This window comes from Denticeps clupeoides, chromosome 20, assembly GCF_900700375.1.
Source record: "Denticeps clupeoides chromosome 20, fDenClu1.1, whole genome shotgun sequence".
In the NCBI taxonomy this organism is placed as follows: Eukaryota; Metazoa; Chordata; class Actinopteri; order Clupeiformes; family Denticipitidae; genus Denticeps; species Denticeps clupeoides.
This window is the reverse complement of record NC_041726.1, coordinates 318,480-334,598: the sequence shown is the minus strand read 5'-3', so window position 1 is coordinate 334,598 and position 16,119 is coordinate 318,480. Positions and strand designations below refer to the sequence as shown.

General features: G+C 41.7%; 1 protein-coding gene across 5 annotated transcripts; it reads left to right on the top strand.

Moving 5' to 3' along the window:
• Positions 1 to 384: 384 nt before the first annotated feature.
• On the top strand, positions 385 to 10,785 carry illr4 (immune-related, lectin-like receptor 4). 5 transcript variants are annotated; one of them, XM_028964811.1, is made up of 10 exons: positions 385 to 444; positions 841 to 983; positions 1,685 to 1,765; positions 1,949 to 2,077; positions 2,182 to 2,217; positions 2,650 to 2,798; positions 2,898 to 3,022; positions 3,255 to 4,158; positions 4,521 to 4,585; positions 10,361 to 10,785. In XM_028964811.1, the coding sequence occupies exons 2-8, from the start codon at positions 890 to 892 to the stop codon at positions 3,445 to 3,447; spliced, it is 807 nt and encodes a 268-aa protein (XP_028820644.1). In that variant the 5' UTR covers positions 385 to 444; positions 841 to 889; the 3' UTR covers positions 3,448 to 4,158; positions 4,521 to 4,585; positions 10,361 to 10,785. The 5 variants fall into 5 exon arrangements, with proteins under 5 accessions (XP_028820644.1, XP_028820643.1, XP_028820642.1 ...); XM_028964810.1 differs by having other exon boundaries at positions 838 to 983; XM_028964813.1 differs by having other exon boundaries at positions 419 to 449; positions 838 to 983.
• Positions 10,786 to 16,119: the final 5,334 nt, after the last annotated feature.

Sequence of the window (16,119 nt, the reverse complement as noted above, 5' to 3'; positions counted from 1 at the left end):
TCCTATGCCTTGGGTAGGGTCTGCTCTAGCAGCCACTTCTAGTAGATCTATCTGTCTTTATGTTTTGCTTTGCATTGTGATTTGCATTATATTCATGTTAGCTGATTGATCTGTGTAATTTTGTATTCATTTTCTGTTGTTTTTTGTTTTATTTATTGTTTGTAGTAAATTGTTAATAAATTGTTATTGATGGATGGTCCATTTTGCTGATCCTAAATTACAAATCTTCATGTCCTTTCAAATATCAGTGATGTTTTATAATTCCTTTGGTGAAACTATTATGTGTCAGGTGAGCGAGTCAGGTGACTGCGAGGAAGAGCGAGGATTGGTTAGGACAGGAGATAAACAGGAAGTCCTGGCGCCTGCTCCTCGCTCAGACATCGTGTTTCATTCATGGTCCATGAGCTCTCACCTGTTTCCCGTATCCAGTCCTCTCCATCTCTGGTACCGTGAGTTCCTCCATCTCTTCAGCTCGCGAGCTATTGTCTGTGTGGTTACATGCCTGGCATTATGGTGGCCTATTTGGGATCCCTTCACCGTTGTAATATTATTAAAATAAGTGGCTCATAACGCTCCTGCCAGTAGGCCTAGTTCTCGTTTTTTAATGAGCATTCAGGCTGAAAATTCTGTACAATTCTGAACAATTTGTTTAGTCATCCTGGCAATGACAATGATAACAGCTGAACAGTAAGTGATGCCTAAACGTTTGTACAAAAAAACTGACTTGGCAACAGGGAAAACTCCACTGAACACAAACCATTTTTTCTCTTCTTGCCACATCCTTCTGAATGCAGTAAAATGTGTCAGAATTTTAACTTCTCTTTTTTTTCCTCCCAGAAGACTTCCTCATGCACTAATCTTCAGAGCTTCATAGCTCATAAAATCAAAAATGAGCGAGGTTGTCTACTCTGGTGTGAAGTTCACAAAAATGAAAAAATCTGACCAAAGAGGAGACAAGGGACATGGATCTCAACCTGAACCTGGTGAGTCTCCTTTAAATAAAAACACAACAGAAGATTAGACAGTTCAGCTTGCTCATATAACTCTGTGCTCATTTTTATGTGAGGCGTGAAGCTGAGCAGTTCTTTTTTTATTGGTGAAATAATACAAGAAATACATTGTGATATGTGATACCAAATTTTGCCATAAGTCATATTTTGCTAATCTTTAGATCAAGTCAGAACTAGTTAATTATAAAGTGTATATTTTTACATAATAATTTTAATCATGTTATTTACTGCCCAGTTTGACTGAGTTTCTGTAATTGATGACCAGCATGGTAACGCCAGAATCAAGTACGACGTTGGTTAAAACCTTGACTGACTTCAAAACTGAGTTCAACTTTAACTGAGTACAGGTTCAGATATCATACAGATCCTATATCTCTGTGGATAAACAAACCCTTACTTAATCAGATTTACCACGTCATTACATTTCCCCTTCAAAACCAGTCACTTACATTGATATTAAGCATAAATAATGTTTTTTTTTGTCTTTTTAAAAGGGCATTTTTCTAAAGGTTCTGGCCTGTTGTGTGGGTTTTGATAAAAATTGGTGTTGAGCCTATGTGTCCTATTCAATTCAAATGTATAATCACGCTTTCATAATTCACACTGTAATAAATACACTAAATATCTCTATGCAAATATGAAACTAAAATTCGATGTCATTATAATCTTTGTAGGGATAACAGTGGAAGATGTCACTTATGCTGAAGTCAGGTTTGGAAGAGTTGGTGAAAAGCATCAGCAGGAACCAGCTACTGGTGAGACAGTGAACGCTGCATGTCAATGTGAAAGCATTACATGTTAGAGTTATAATGTTCTTGTATTGATCTGAATCAATTATTTAGGCATTTTGATTAAAGTGTTTTGTTTAGATAAACTACATAAAAGAAGGCTTATCTGATTTTAATATAAATAATCATATAATGTTAACTTCTGTTTAGAAAGGGTCCCTGTGTCGTTCCAAGATACAAAATCACAAAGAACTGAAGACGGACATCGCAATTTACAACTCGCACTGCTGATTATCTCCATTCTAGTCCTGGTCATCATCATTACTGTCAGTCTCTTATGTGAGTCCATATCATGCGACTGCCCTGTACCATTACATTAGTACCATTACTAGTCCAAACTATGCTTATTATGATGAAAGAGATTTCATATGATTGTTTTCTAGTTGCACTGAATTCATCTGGTGACAGAAACACAGAAGGTACCAGTATAAAATATTGTTTCTGAGAAGTTTGTTTTAATTGATGTTCACTTGATCAGTATACCAGGAAAGTGCAGGTACACTAAGTTAACTACAAAGCAGTGCTTATAAGTTTTGTTTAATCACTGTTACTGTAATTCATTGAACTGCAAGGCTCTTCATAACTAAGCCTCAACCCACTAACGATACGACACAAGATAAAATACAAAGTTATTCATAAAAAACACTTTTATATTTCATATGTATTTTATAGATTCAATGTCATATGACAGAAACAAAACCTGAAGAGCCTGTAAATAAGTATAAGTCTAGAGACACCAGTAAAGGTATCAATGAAGTTCAAGTTATGCAAGGCATAGAAAATTAAGATATTTCTTTAAAAAATTAACTAAAATGATTTAATTATACCTTGTTTTCTTCTATATCCTTTAGAGGTGTGTGAGGATTGTGAACCTGGTTGGGAGTATTTAAGTGGAAAGTGCTACTTCTTTTCTACTGACACTCACACATGGGATGAGAGTCAGAAACTCTGTGTTTCTATGAAAGCTCATCTGGCGATTATAGATAATGAAGAAGAACAGGTCTGTAGCTGGAACTTCTGTAAGTTTCATACAGTAAAAATGGATTTGTCATTTCTACATCAGTTGATGTGGGTTTTATTTGTTTTTTATAAATTAAAGAATGCCTTGATGCTTGAAGTGAAGAACAAGATGTCAGATGATGAACACAAGTTCTGGATTGGGCTGACGGATAAAGAGCATGAAGGAACATGGTTATGGGCAGATAACACTTCTCTTGTTAAAAGGTACAAATATAAATCAGGGTTAACCTTTTATGTATTTGGGTTTTTTTTTTTTTTGTCGTCATTATTTACCTTGAGCGTTTCTGTTACTGGTTTCTCACCAGTCCGCTGTAATACTTTGATTAATAACAAAGCTCTTATATATTTATTGTACTGTTCTTGCTATTTGGTGGTTTGTTGTGTTATTTTGCCCTGGTTTTTCTGTCTTTTAAATTTCTGATTTCTTTCTCTCTAGTTTCTGGCTTAATATCCAGCCTGATGACTGGAAAGGACTAAACGATGAATATCCAGATGGGGAGGACTGTGTGAGAATGGGCGAGAGAAATTACATGGGGGGTTCTTTTACAGGATGGGTTGACACTGCCTGCAACAGGAACTTCAGAAGAATATGTGAAAAAGACTCGTGCAATATAACAAATGACGCTTGACCACAGCAATAACACACAAAATAACAATAATGAGCTCAGTTATTAGATTACATAATTTATAATGTGATCTGTCACAAATAGTACTATAATTTTAATTTTTAATGGTTTTACAGGCACTGTGCTCAAACGCATGATGCAGGAAAATACCAAATTTTCCTTATGAAATGTTATGTCACATTAATAAAAGACAGTAATTCACTACCCATACTCACTTCAGTTCTCACAAATCCCTGTCCATATTTTACTGCTGTATTTTGATGTGAAATGGGGTTGGTTGTCACATTAAAAACTTGAGGACACTGAGGACTTTAAAGGTCTAAATTTAAATAACTGGTTCTGCTGTGTTACTGAACTAATCAACAAATGTATGTCAGTATGAAGGGGTGGGGGGTACAGGAGAAGTGAGGGTTGTCTTTAAAGCAAAAAAATGCCCCAATATAAATGTATTGGAACTGTGCTGAGATGTTTTGCATGTTTACCTGCTTGCTGTTGTATTAAAGAGATAATACAACAGCAATACAATGAGTTATCTTGTTTCTGTTTGCTTATCATGTGTTCTTTGTATTTCAATAAAATTGTCACTGGAGGAGTTCGGGGACACATTTGCAGGCATGCTTGGAGCAAGGGGACAAGTAGTCGCATGGGGAGTAGACACTGGACACGCTGGGGAGGAGGACTGGAGGCGTTTGGTCGGGGAGAGGGAGGCCGGAGGTGAGTTGGGACGGGAGTGTAGTCGTGGACGTGCCGCAGCACGGCAGGGAGGGAACTCTGGTTTCGTGGGGGGTGGGACGTGGCTAAAGAAGGCTAGCGTCTCTGGGAACGAATTCAACTCTCTCACATTTCCGCTTCCGGGTCGCCGTCTCTCTGGCTGGTCTGGTGCTCTCTGGTTGGCTGGAGGTGTATTGGCTGTGACAAGAATATATCATTGTTTCCATTTCTCTAGACTTTTATAAAAGAGCTCTGGCTTATAGTATTATGGAAACCCAATGTGAAACATTAACTTGGATTTGAACATATAGGAATGTATTTGATGTACCTTTGTCCTTTTTTTTAAAACTCTGTCACGGTCCCAGCGAGGGACCACAGCATGTGTGGGAAGATACGAGAAACCCTGGTGCAGTGGGACTCAATGAGGCAGGTAAGTTTCCTCCGGTTTACTATACGAACAAGAGCCGGCGTGAGCCCCAACACCACACGAATGTTGTTGATCGGGTTTTAGGTTGAATCGGGGACGGGGCAGGATGAGAGGGCGGAGTAGAGAATAGAGGAGATGAGCAGGATAAGTCTTACTTGTTTAGATGAGGAACAAGCCCAGTCGAGTTGACGGATGCCAATCATTGACTGAGCGGCTGGCAGTGGCCATCTTGCCAATTTATAGGAGTCACGTTACCTCATCTCCATGTTGCTCCTGGTCACATGGATGGAATCATGTGACAGACAAACGCTATATATAGACTCTTCTTTCCATTTTCTGTTCCTCATCTTGTTCTTATATGCTGTCTGTTAGGCTGAGTCCACAACATGCCTCCAGAATGAAAACCAGGATCGAAGGACACGGCATATTTTATTACTTAATACTTTAAACCAATAAATCTGCTTGTGCTGAACTAAGTATTTTTCAACTTTTTAAAATGTACCCCCAAGGCTGTTTCTTACAATGCTCCCTAAGGGTCATGTAGTATAAACAAGTGAAAAGAGTGGTAGAAAAGTGGTAGAAAACAGGAAGGTCATAGAAAAAAAATAGTCAGGGGTAGAAAAAAAACCAAGCGCCCTGTCCTGACCTGCAGAATGTGAAGCTGGGTATTCTCCAAGAACTGTAACATAAGTAGACCTTATACAGTATGTAGCTTGTTTGCGGTGTAATTTTACATGTCAAAAGATTCTTAATTAGCATAGCGATCATACAGCACAAAACAGTCAAGAACTGTAACCACTTTACAGCTACATAGCGCCTCCCGTACTATACGGTTACCCTTATCAGCACAGGGCTTAGCTGCTGGTTAGATTTGCTCAGACCTTTGAACATTTGCTTTCACTTTTTTTTACCTTTTTTGATTCAGGATACAAGTTTTGAACAGCCACTGGCTACCCTGCTATTGAAAAACTTAAGTGTTAGTAGTTTATATCGCTTTATCAGTTTTTTTCTAAAGTGTGTTAGGAGGTATTTTCACTTGTTTTCCAGACCTTTTTCCTTTTTTTTTTTTTTTTTTTTAACAGCCTAACATGTTCATGCAAACATTTATTACGGCCTTACCAGCCGAAGAACGCCCAATCTCCTCTGATCTTGGAAGCTAAGAAGGGTTTGGCCTGGTTACATTTACATTTAATTTTACAGCATTTATCACATGCCCTTATCCAGAGCGACTTACAGGGACAGTTCCCCCTGGGTCTTCTGGTTCATAGGTGAGTGTGTTACCCACTAGGATACCACCACCCTACAGTAGTTGGATGGGAGACTGCCTTGGAATACCAGGTGCTTATTGAAAAGGTTTTTACATTGAAGTTTTTCACATCACTTTGTTTGTTTTTTTTCTTAAGTAAGTTGTGAGGTATTTTCACTCTTTGATTCGTTTTTCCGCCTTTTTACTTTTTTTTTTTCTCGTCTGATCTTGCAAGCTAAGAAGGTTTATCACCAGATTTATAAATGCTGATAAACTCACTGACAGACCCCGCTGAACTTGACAAAGCAACCAAATGTCTAGAATTAACACTGCGTAGTACATTAGATAATGTCGCGCCCATCAAAAGAAAGATAGTAAGAGAGCGTATTCCCTTGGTATAATGATCACACTCGCTCGCTTAAGAAGACTGCCTGGAAATTTTCATTTACATTTAAGGCATTTGGCAGACACCCTTATCCAGAGCGACTTACAACGTGTTTTCAAGTTACAATCGATGAAGTGAACAGTACTGGTTCATTAGGATCCCCAACGATGAATACATTGTTTATTCACTCTTGTTGTAGATTCTGTCTAGAGTCTAGATGAGCGTCTTCCTTTTAACTTCAGAGATGGAGGGACCAGGCAAGCAGTACTGGAGGCTCGGAGTATACCAGGTGCAGTGTGAGGTGTAATAAGGGCTGTGAGGTAGGATGGTGCTACTCCATGTTTGGCTTTGTAGGCCAGCATCAGTATTTTGAGTGCAGCGTTTGATACACTCGATCCCGCTGTTCTCCTTGCCAGGTTAGAGAATGTAGTTCGAATTAAAGGAACAGCCCTTGTAGGGTTCAGATCATATCTGACCGATCGCTATCAGTTTGTGGACACCAATGGTGATTAGTCTTCACATAGTAAAGTATTTTTCCCTATACATGTTACCTTTTAGGTATTAGCTTTCATTGCTACGCTGATGACACAGTTGTATCTATCAGCAATGCCAGATGAGAGGCAGCAGCTGATAAATGCTGTAAATGTAAATGTAAGCAGCTGAACTGAATAAAGAATTTTCTTAAGGACATTAGACAGTGGATGCTCACTACTTTGGGGTTACGGTTGAGGTCAGGATTTTAAAAAATCTCCATCCGTCAACCTCCCAGAAAAATTAGTCACAGTTAAGGTAAGAATTTAGGTTAGGTTAGGGTTGTGGTAAGTATTTCCCTTCTCACCCCACCATCCTTCACTCTAACACTAACAGAACCTCTGTCCAAACCTCCCAGAAACATTATGCACACTCTGTCTTGTTTCCTTGTCTTTAAGTGAGTTGCTGGTTTGCACGTCTCACTTATTGTACAACTCTCACACAATTGTTATTTTAGCTTTTAGAGAAACATATTAGTTCTTCTCTTCCTTTTTGTTCCTTGTCCTTAAGTGAGTAACTAATTTGTATTTCACACTTTTTATGCACTGCCCACACCATAGTTTTTAGATTTAAGAGAAACATGTTAGTTCTTCTTTTCCTTCTACTTTTACAAATATAGGGACACCATTACGCCTCCCATATAATTCTCAAGCCTGCGTAGCGATACATTTTGAGTGGATTAGCCCTTGTTCAGACTTAAGAATATTTACTTTTACATATTTACATACTTCCGGCGCCCCCAGCGAGTGGCAGCCTGCTCATTTCTGAGCTTCTTTCTTATTTTTCCTATTTTATTCTCATTACTTTTTTGTTTAATATCCAGTAACTTGAATCCGACACCATGCACCATGGGGAGAACATCGACAGCCTTGTGACCTGCATTACGGACTACATTAATTTCTGTGTGGATAACACCATACCCACCTGGACTGTATGGTGCTACTCAAACAACAAACCATTGATTACTCTAGAAATCAAGGAGAAGGAGGAGCTGAAAATGGTGCAAAGGGAGCTGAAAAGACTGATCAAGGATAAGAAAGAAAGCTACATGCAGAGGATGGAAAACCAGCTTCAGCAGATCAATGTCAGTGGTGTCTGAAGAGGCCTTAGAACCATCTCATTCCACAAAGAACAGAACTCTCTGCCGGTGGGGGATGTGAGGTGGGCAAATGAACTGAATCAGTTTTTCAACAGGTTTGATTAGTCTGCCACTGATTCTCCCCCCCAAACTACCCTCTCTGATGCAGTTCCTAACATCTGCTGCAGACACCTCCACCCCCACCTCTGTTCCACCTCAGACACCTCAAACAATTCACACCTCCTCTACACTTCACAACGCTTCCACAAGTGGTGGTAGTAGCCTAGCGGGTAACACACTCGCCTATGAACCAGAAGACCCAGGTTCAAACCCCACTTACTACCATCGTGTCCCTGAGCAAGACACTTAACCCTGAGTGTCTCCAGGAGGACTGTCCCCTGTAACTACTGATCGCTCTGGATAAGGGCGTCTGATAAATGCCGTAAATGTGTAAATGTAAGCTGTGCAAACTGCCCCCACCCCCAAGCACGACATCCAGCACTCATCCAGCAGGTCATCACTCAACCATGCAGGTTAGAAGAGAACTGAGGAAGATGAAAGCCAGGAAGGCAGTGGTTCCAGATGGCATCAGCTCAAGGCTTGTCAGGTCCTTTGCAGATCACCTGTACGGAGCGATGGTGCACATCTTTAACCTGAGTCTGAAGCTGGGGAGAGGACTACAGCTTTGGAAAACCTCTTGTGTGGTAACAGTGCCAAATTCTCCACATCCCAGGGACCTCAACAGCTACAGGCCGGTGGCTCTGACATCCCACCTGATGAAGACCCTGGAGCGGCTGATCCTGGTGCAGCGTCGGACCCTGGTGAGCTCATCACTGGACCCACTTCAGTTTACTTACCAACCTGGCAAAATCTCTCTCTCTTTCTCCTGGAGATCACTAAGAGCACTGTGAGAAACATTCTTCTTTGATTTCTCCAGTGCTTTCAACACCATCCTTCCCACAATCCTGATGGACAGACTGGAGTACACAGGAGTGGACAATCACCTTGCCACATGGATCCTGGACGACCTCACTAAACTACCACAGTACGTGAGAACTCATGGCTGTGTGTCAGACAGGGTTTATCTGCAGTACAAGAACCCAGCAGGGAACGGTTCTGGCATCATTCCCCTTCACCATCTTCACTGCAGACTTCTACAACTCCACCAACTACTTCCTGGAGAAGTTCTCTGATGACTCTGCAATAGTCAGCCTCATCACTGATGGGGAAGACAGGGAGTACACAGAACTGACACAGGACTTTGTGGACTGGTGCCAGGAAAACCACCTCCAGATCAACAAAACCAAGGAGCTGGTGGTAGACTTCCGCAGGCACAAACATCCTCCACTGCAACCACTGAACATCCAGGGTATGAACATTGAGGCTGTGGAGAGATACAGGTACCTTGGTGTTCATCTGAAGAATAAATTGGACTGGACTCACAACACAAATGCACTCTACAAATAAGGGTGGAGCAGGCTGTACCTGCTGCAGAGGCTCAGGTCTTTTGTACAGGGGCAACTCCTGAAGACTTTGTATGACTCTGTAGTAGTTTGCTGGGGCAACAGCATCTCTTCTGGGGACATGAAGAGACTGAACAGGCTGATTTGGGGCAGTGGTGGCCTAGCGGTTCGAATCCCGATCCGCCAAGCAAAAGCACCGTCCACACTGCTCCCCGGGCGCCTGTCATGGCTGCATCAAAGTGATGGGATGAATGCAGAGGACAAATTTCACTGTGTGCACCGTGTGCTGTGCTGCTGTGTATCACATGTGACAATCACTTCACTTTCGATCTGGAGAGCCAGCTCTGTTCTAGGAAACCCTCTAGACCCAGTGGAGGTGGTGAGTGACAGGAGAATGGTGGCTAACCTGTTGGACAACATCTCCCACCCCATGCAGGAAACTGACAGCACTGAACAGCTCCTTCAGTGGCAAGCTGCTGCACTCATGATGTGGGAAGGAGAGGTTCAGAAGGTCTTTTCTTCCAACCACTGTCAGAATGTACAACAAAGACCTCACAGTTGGCCACACCCACACACACAGGCACGCAAACAGTGGTGGCCTAGCGGTTGAGCAAGTGGCCCCGTAATCAGAAGGTTGTCTGTTCGAATCCTGATCCGCCAACGTACCACTGAGGTGCCACTGAGCAAAGCACCGTCCCCACACACTGCTCCCCGGGCGCCTGTCATGGTGCCCACTGCTCACTCAGGGTGATGGGTTAAATGCAGAGGCCAATTTTCACTGTGTGCACCGTGTGCTGTGCTGCTGTGTATCACATGTGACAATCACTTCACTTTCACACACACATCAAATACACCATGGTATTTAACCATTGCGCAGGTGTACCCATATTACATGTGTAGATACAGATTGTACATTGTGTAGATAACTACATATACATATTTATTTTTTTGCTGCTCTTACCTTTGTTTTTGTTCTGCCATGATAATGCAATTTCCCACTTGTGGGACTAATAATGGTTTATCTTATCAAACGCATCATCTGTACCAAGCTCCCTGACCTTCTATCAATCTACAGCAAGCGGTGCTGGACCAGGGTCTGGAAGATAGTGAAGGACCTCAGCCACGCCAACAATGGAATGCGCTTCCGCGCCCTGAAGGCCAACACAGAGAGAATGAGGAGGAGCTTCTTCCCGCAGGCTATACGATAACCACAACACTTCATAGAACTCTAATACACACCAGCACTTTCACTTTCAATCACTTCTGGACTCACCCCCCCAGAATCCTTGCACAAACTTTTTACTCTTGCACAATTTTTTTTACTATTTTTAGTTTTCTCTTTTTACTTTGACTTCACTCATTTCCACACCTTCATCCTACCGGTTACACATATTTAATGTTTTATGTTAAAGACATAAAAGTGTAATATTTGGTTACATTTGCAATATTTGCATATTGGTTCATTGTATTCTTGCAATATTTGCAATATTGAGGTCTATAGCAGTCACTAAAGCATTTCACTGCATATCATACCCTGTATGACTGTGTATGTGACAAATAAAATTTAAATTTGATTTGAATTTGAATTTTTAGAGATGTTGGAAGATTTATCTACTGATTCATTCAATAATGCTCTTAGATGCTTCATCAGTCTAAGAGGAGCCATGAGTCAGCTTTACTGTGATCAAGGCAGGCATTTTGTCGGTGCCAAGAATGAGTTAAACAAAACACAAAAGTATGACTTTCAGGCTTTAGAGAAGTTTTTGATTGAGAAACAGTGTGAGTTCACGTTTAATGCTCCATCAGCAAGCCATGCTGGGGACGTTGGGGAGCGTCAAATACAAACCATTAGAAATTTCTTTATGGTTAATGGCTTAATAATGATGTCCCTTAGAACACTCTTTTACGAGGACATGACTATTGTCAACAGTTGCCCCCTGACCATAGATGGGATAAATGACCCTAATTATATTGAGCCTTTAACACCCAATCATCTAATTCTAATGAACATTCTAATTCTTGTGAAAGAGGATGTTAATGGCAACTACATGATTGGTGGGAGTGTAAAAAAACACAATTGTCTGTGGGGATATGTGGGGGTAGAGCGCATGCTTTGCATGTATGAGGTCCTGGGTTCAATCCCCAGCATCTCCATGGTGACTTCCCTTTAGTGCAGTAGTTTCTGTAGGCGTGGTAGTAGCCTAGCGGGTAACACACTCGCCTATGAACCAGAAGACCCAGGTTCAAATCCCACTTACTACCATTGTGTCCCTGAGCAAGACACTTAACTCCAGGGAGGGGCTGTCCCTGTAACTGCTGATTGTAAGTCGCTTTGGATAAGGGTGTCTGATAAATGTTGTAAATGTCTGTTTATGGTTTTGACATTTTTCTTGATACAAAAATAATATTTATAATTATATTTATTTTTATGTTTTCTATAATGTGGGTCATTTATGTATTTGTGAGTGTGTGTCCATGGCCATACCAGCCGAAGAACACTCGATCTCGGAAACTAAGGAGGCTTGGGCCTGGTTAGTACTTGGATGGGAGACTGCCTGGGAATACAACAGCCCGTAACCTTGGAGTAACAATAGACAACCAACTCTCCTTCTCGACTCACATCAGCAACCTTTCCTGCTCATGTAGATTCCTTCTCCACACCATATCAGACAAACCACACAGGCCACCCAGATCCTGGTTCAGTCCTTAGTAATCTCACGACTGGACTACTGTACCTCCCTTCTAGCTGGTCTACCTCTATGTACCAGCCGACCTCTACAACTCATACAAAATGATCTTCAACCTTCCCAAGTTCTCCACACCGCCCCTCTGCTACGTCCCCTCCACTGGCTCCCAGTAGCTGCACACATCAGATACAAAGCCAACCAAGGACCTCTCAGGACCTCTCAGCCCTTATAAGACCTCGCACTGCACCTCGTATACTCCAAGCCTCCAGTACTGCTTGTCTGGTCCCTCCATCGCTAAAGTTCAAAGGAAGACATTCATCTAGACTATTTTCCGTCTTGGCCCCTCGGTGGTGGAATGAAATTTCCCTCAAGGTCCCCTCACTCACTGAGCACTTTCAAACGGCAGCTCAAGACCTTCCTCTTTAGAGAATATGTAGATTAACTTGTAACCTACTTATTGTCTGACTAGTGTATAGAAACTAGAACAGAGTGAATAAAAAGATTGTATTTATAGTTGGGGTCCTAATGGAAAAACACAGAAAAACAAAAAAAAAAAGTGGGATTTCAGGCATGTCCATCGAAGACCTGACCGGAGGGGCTGATCACACTGGTCGGCACCCCGCTCTCGCCTGTTCGTTTTGCCGATAAGAACGGGTCCGCCCAACACTCTGCTTGGGAGAACTTGGTTCAAATGTCCTTTATGTCACGCGAACTGGGATCAGAATGAGAGAGACGTCGGTGCGGCGGGACGCACGGAGGCAGGTAAGTTCCTCCGCATTACTCTGCGAACGCGGACGGCACAAGCCGCAACACCACGCTGATGTGGCCGTGTTTTAAGGCGCCCGTTTCGTGGGGAGGTGGGCGCGCGCCTTCGGTTCCCCCCTTTTTGGACACTTCTACAGCTTTTATTATTATTATTTTTTATTATTATTTCTGACGGCTCCTGCGTGAACTTGTCCGTGTTTAAAGGCACCCGTTTTGCTCCGTGCATGGGGAGCTGTGTGGGGAGCTGCGGCGACCGCCCATTCGTTTTGACAATAAGAAATCCATCATGTGCCAAACTTCAGGGGAAAAATAAGAAAGACAACATTGACCATGCCCTCTGGCAGTTTTCAATGAAAAAAAAAAATAAGAAAAGCGTGCGGTGAAAGCATTTCTTGTTATAATGACACAAAAGGCTGCGCTCAGCGGTTCATTTTGATAATAAGAAAAGTGTGCTGGGCCTAGCCCTAACCTTAACCTTAACCCTATCCCATATCTTAAAACACTTCTCCATTCTTAAATAAAATCAAATCAAAACCAGAAAAAACACATACCCATAAGCAAAGCGCACATACAATAGTACAAAAATAATTTTAATAATTTTAGGTGTATAATATTATATATATATATATATATATATATATATATATATATATATATATACACACACACACACACACACACACACACACACACACACACACACACACATCTTTTCCCCAGCTTTCCACAAACTTAATTTTAAAAACTCAAAGTAAAATCTGGCATATAATCGCTGCTGATATGCAGATGGTAAAATTTATTGCTAAGAGTTCAGTCCTAATACAAAATGAGACAGAGAGTGAGAGAAAAAAAGGACTGCAAGTGTGTGCAGGCATTAACATACACACACACCATTACAATGTTTTTTTTTTTTTTTTTGAATCATTAAATAAGTTTCAGAACTAGTAGGAGTGTCTCTTTTCCAATTTTACTGGTCTTGTCCATGCAGGCTCACAGGATATTTAAAACGTAGGTTTTATTAATTAATTAATTACACTCAAAGCTTTACTTGGTCTTGCCTGAGAAACTCACAGGTTAATAACAACTGGTCTTGCTAAAATAAACTCACAATTTTAACACTGATCTTGCACTTGGCTCACAATTCCCCCGCTTTACTTTTTTTCTCCTTTGATCTTGCCTATTATAGCTCACAAATAACTTCTCATTCTAATGACACGCAGATTCGCTTTTATGTCTGTTCTTGCTATAAAGGCTCACAAATAATTTCTATGATCTTGGCTCACAGGGCTTTAACCTGTTCTTGCCTCACACATCTGTTAAACAAATGGTAAAGTGACACCCCTTCACTTGGATAAATTAATTTGACCACAGGCTAAAACAACTATGCAGTTTTCTTTATCAATTTGGCTTTGAATTTATTAACCTCAAAAGCTCACCAAGCTCACTCTTGTCATCAAATGAAGAAATTCATCAACCCCAACTCCTAAATCTAACCTTAATCCTAAATTGGAAATGTAAAATGCTCAAAAATGTACAAAGTAAAAAAAAAACATGAGTCAGAAGTGAAAAAGTGAAAAAAATGACAAAAAATAAGTCAAAAGCGAAAAAGTTAAAATAATGACAGGCCAAAAAAATCAGTTTTGTCAGTTTTTCTACTTTTTCACTTCTGACATTTGTTGTTTTTTAACTTTGTCATTTTTTCCACTGATTCACCTAAGTAAATTGTAAAATGCTCAAAAATGTACAAAGTTAAAAAAAAAAACATGAGTCAGAAGTGAAAAAGTGAAAAAAATGACAAATAACCAAAGTCAGTTTTTCCACTTTTTTACTTCTGACTTTTGTTTTTTTTTTAAATCAGTTTTTTTCAGTTTTTCCCTTTTTCACTTCTGACGTATTTATTTATTTTTTGGGGTAATTTTTCCACTTATTCACCTAAGTTGGAATTGTAAAATGCTCAAAAATTTACAAAGTAAAAAAAAAGTCAGAAGTGAAAAAGTGAAAAAAAATGACAATCCCCCCAAAAAACATAAGTCAGAAGTGAAAAGGTTAAAAAAAAAAAATTACAAAAAATAACAAAAGTCAGGGTTAGGGTTAGGGTAAGGGCTAGGCACAGCACACTTTTCTTATTGTCAAAATGAACCGGAGAGTTCCCCTTTGTGTCATTATAACAAGAAAAGTATCTGAGATTACCAGAAATGTTTTCGCCGCATGTGTCAAGTCAAAAAGCTGAAAAAATTACCCAGCGTGCCGAGGGTACGGCTGAGGTCGGCCAGTGACCACACCGACCAGAGTGCTCCGAAATCGGGTACTTAGTGAGAGCCTGGCCTCTCTGGTTCTCAGCAGGGCATAGGTAGAGCAGAGGGGTATGAAAAAGTCGAAAAAATGGCAAAGTCCAAAAAAAAAAACTAAGTGGAAAAGTAAAAAAAATGACAAGGTCCAAAAAAAAAAAAAAAAAAGTCCAGCAATGGTGATCCTGGTACACTAAACCCTGGTACACCTAACCCTGGTACACCTTCTGAAAATTGCAAAAAAAAGTCCAATTTTCTATCACCCCAAAATTTTGCCAGCACTTGCCACTGGCGACTTCCAAGGCCGAGGTCGGCCGGTTCCTTGACCGACCAGGGTGCACCGAAATTGGACACTTTTCGGGAGGTCGGCCTCTCTGGTCCTCAAGAGTGTCTAGGTAGTCCTGAGGGGTATGGGTCCGTTTTTGAGAAACACGTTTTTCAGTGATCCCGGGCCCAAGCAGGGACTCTTTATGGATGTATTTTGACCGCCCAAGGTGCCCCGCAGGTCGGACACTGAGAGTGGGTGCGAGCCCAGCGCCCCCCGGAGGTCCAAATGTCAGAGAACCTCCTGAGCTGCTTTTGAGTGAATTTTCGGCCGAAACATGTGCCTCAAAAATTGGACACGCTCATGCAGGGGGGGTCCCCGGTCCCCGGAGCTGCGGGCGCCCGCCCGGCCAGCGCCCTCCGGAGGTGATATTATGAGAGAAGCTCCAGAGCTGCTTTTAAGTGAATTTTCGACCGAAACGGGTGCCCTAAAAATCAGACGTGCTCACGCGGGGCCCCGGGCTGATGGGCGCGCGCCCCAGCCAGCGCCCCCCATAGGTCAAAATTTCAAACCACCTCCAGAGCGGCTTTTAAGTGAGTTTTTGATCAAAACGGGTGCCCTAAAAATCAGACACGCTCACGAAGGCTCCCAGAGCTGTGGGCGTGTGCCCCAGCCAGCGCCCCCCGGAGGTCCTATTTTCAAACCACCTCCAGAGCGGCATTTGGGTGCGTTATTTGACCGAAACGGGTGCTCGAAACATGGACCTTGTCGAGTGGGCGGCCGGGGGCGTCCCCGGTCACCGAAAGGGTTTGTCTCTCTCGTGCGTGCG

What these genes read in the sequence shown, in the direction of transcription:
- illr4 (XM_028964811.1), top strand. Translation starts at nt 890, where the DNA reads ATGAGCGAGGTTGTCTACTCTGGTGTGAAGTTCACAAAAATGAAAAAA. An exon ending in CATTACTGTCAGTCTCTTAT is followed by an intron (nt 2,078 to 2,181) that starts GTGAGTCCATAT and finishes ATTGTTTTCTAG; the next exon opens with TTGCACTGAATTCATCTGGT. An exon ending in TGGTGACAGAAACACAGAAG is followed by an intron (nt 2,218 to 2,649) that starts GTACCAGTATAA and finishes TATATCCTTTAG; the next exon opens with AGGTGTGTGAGGATTGTGAA.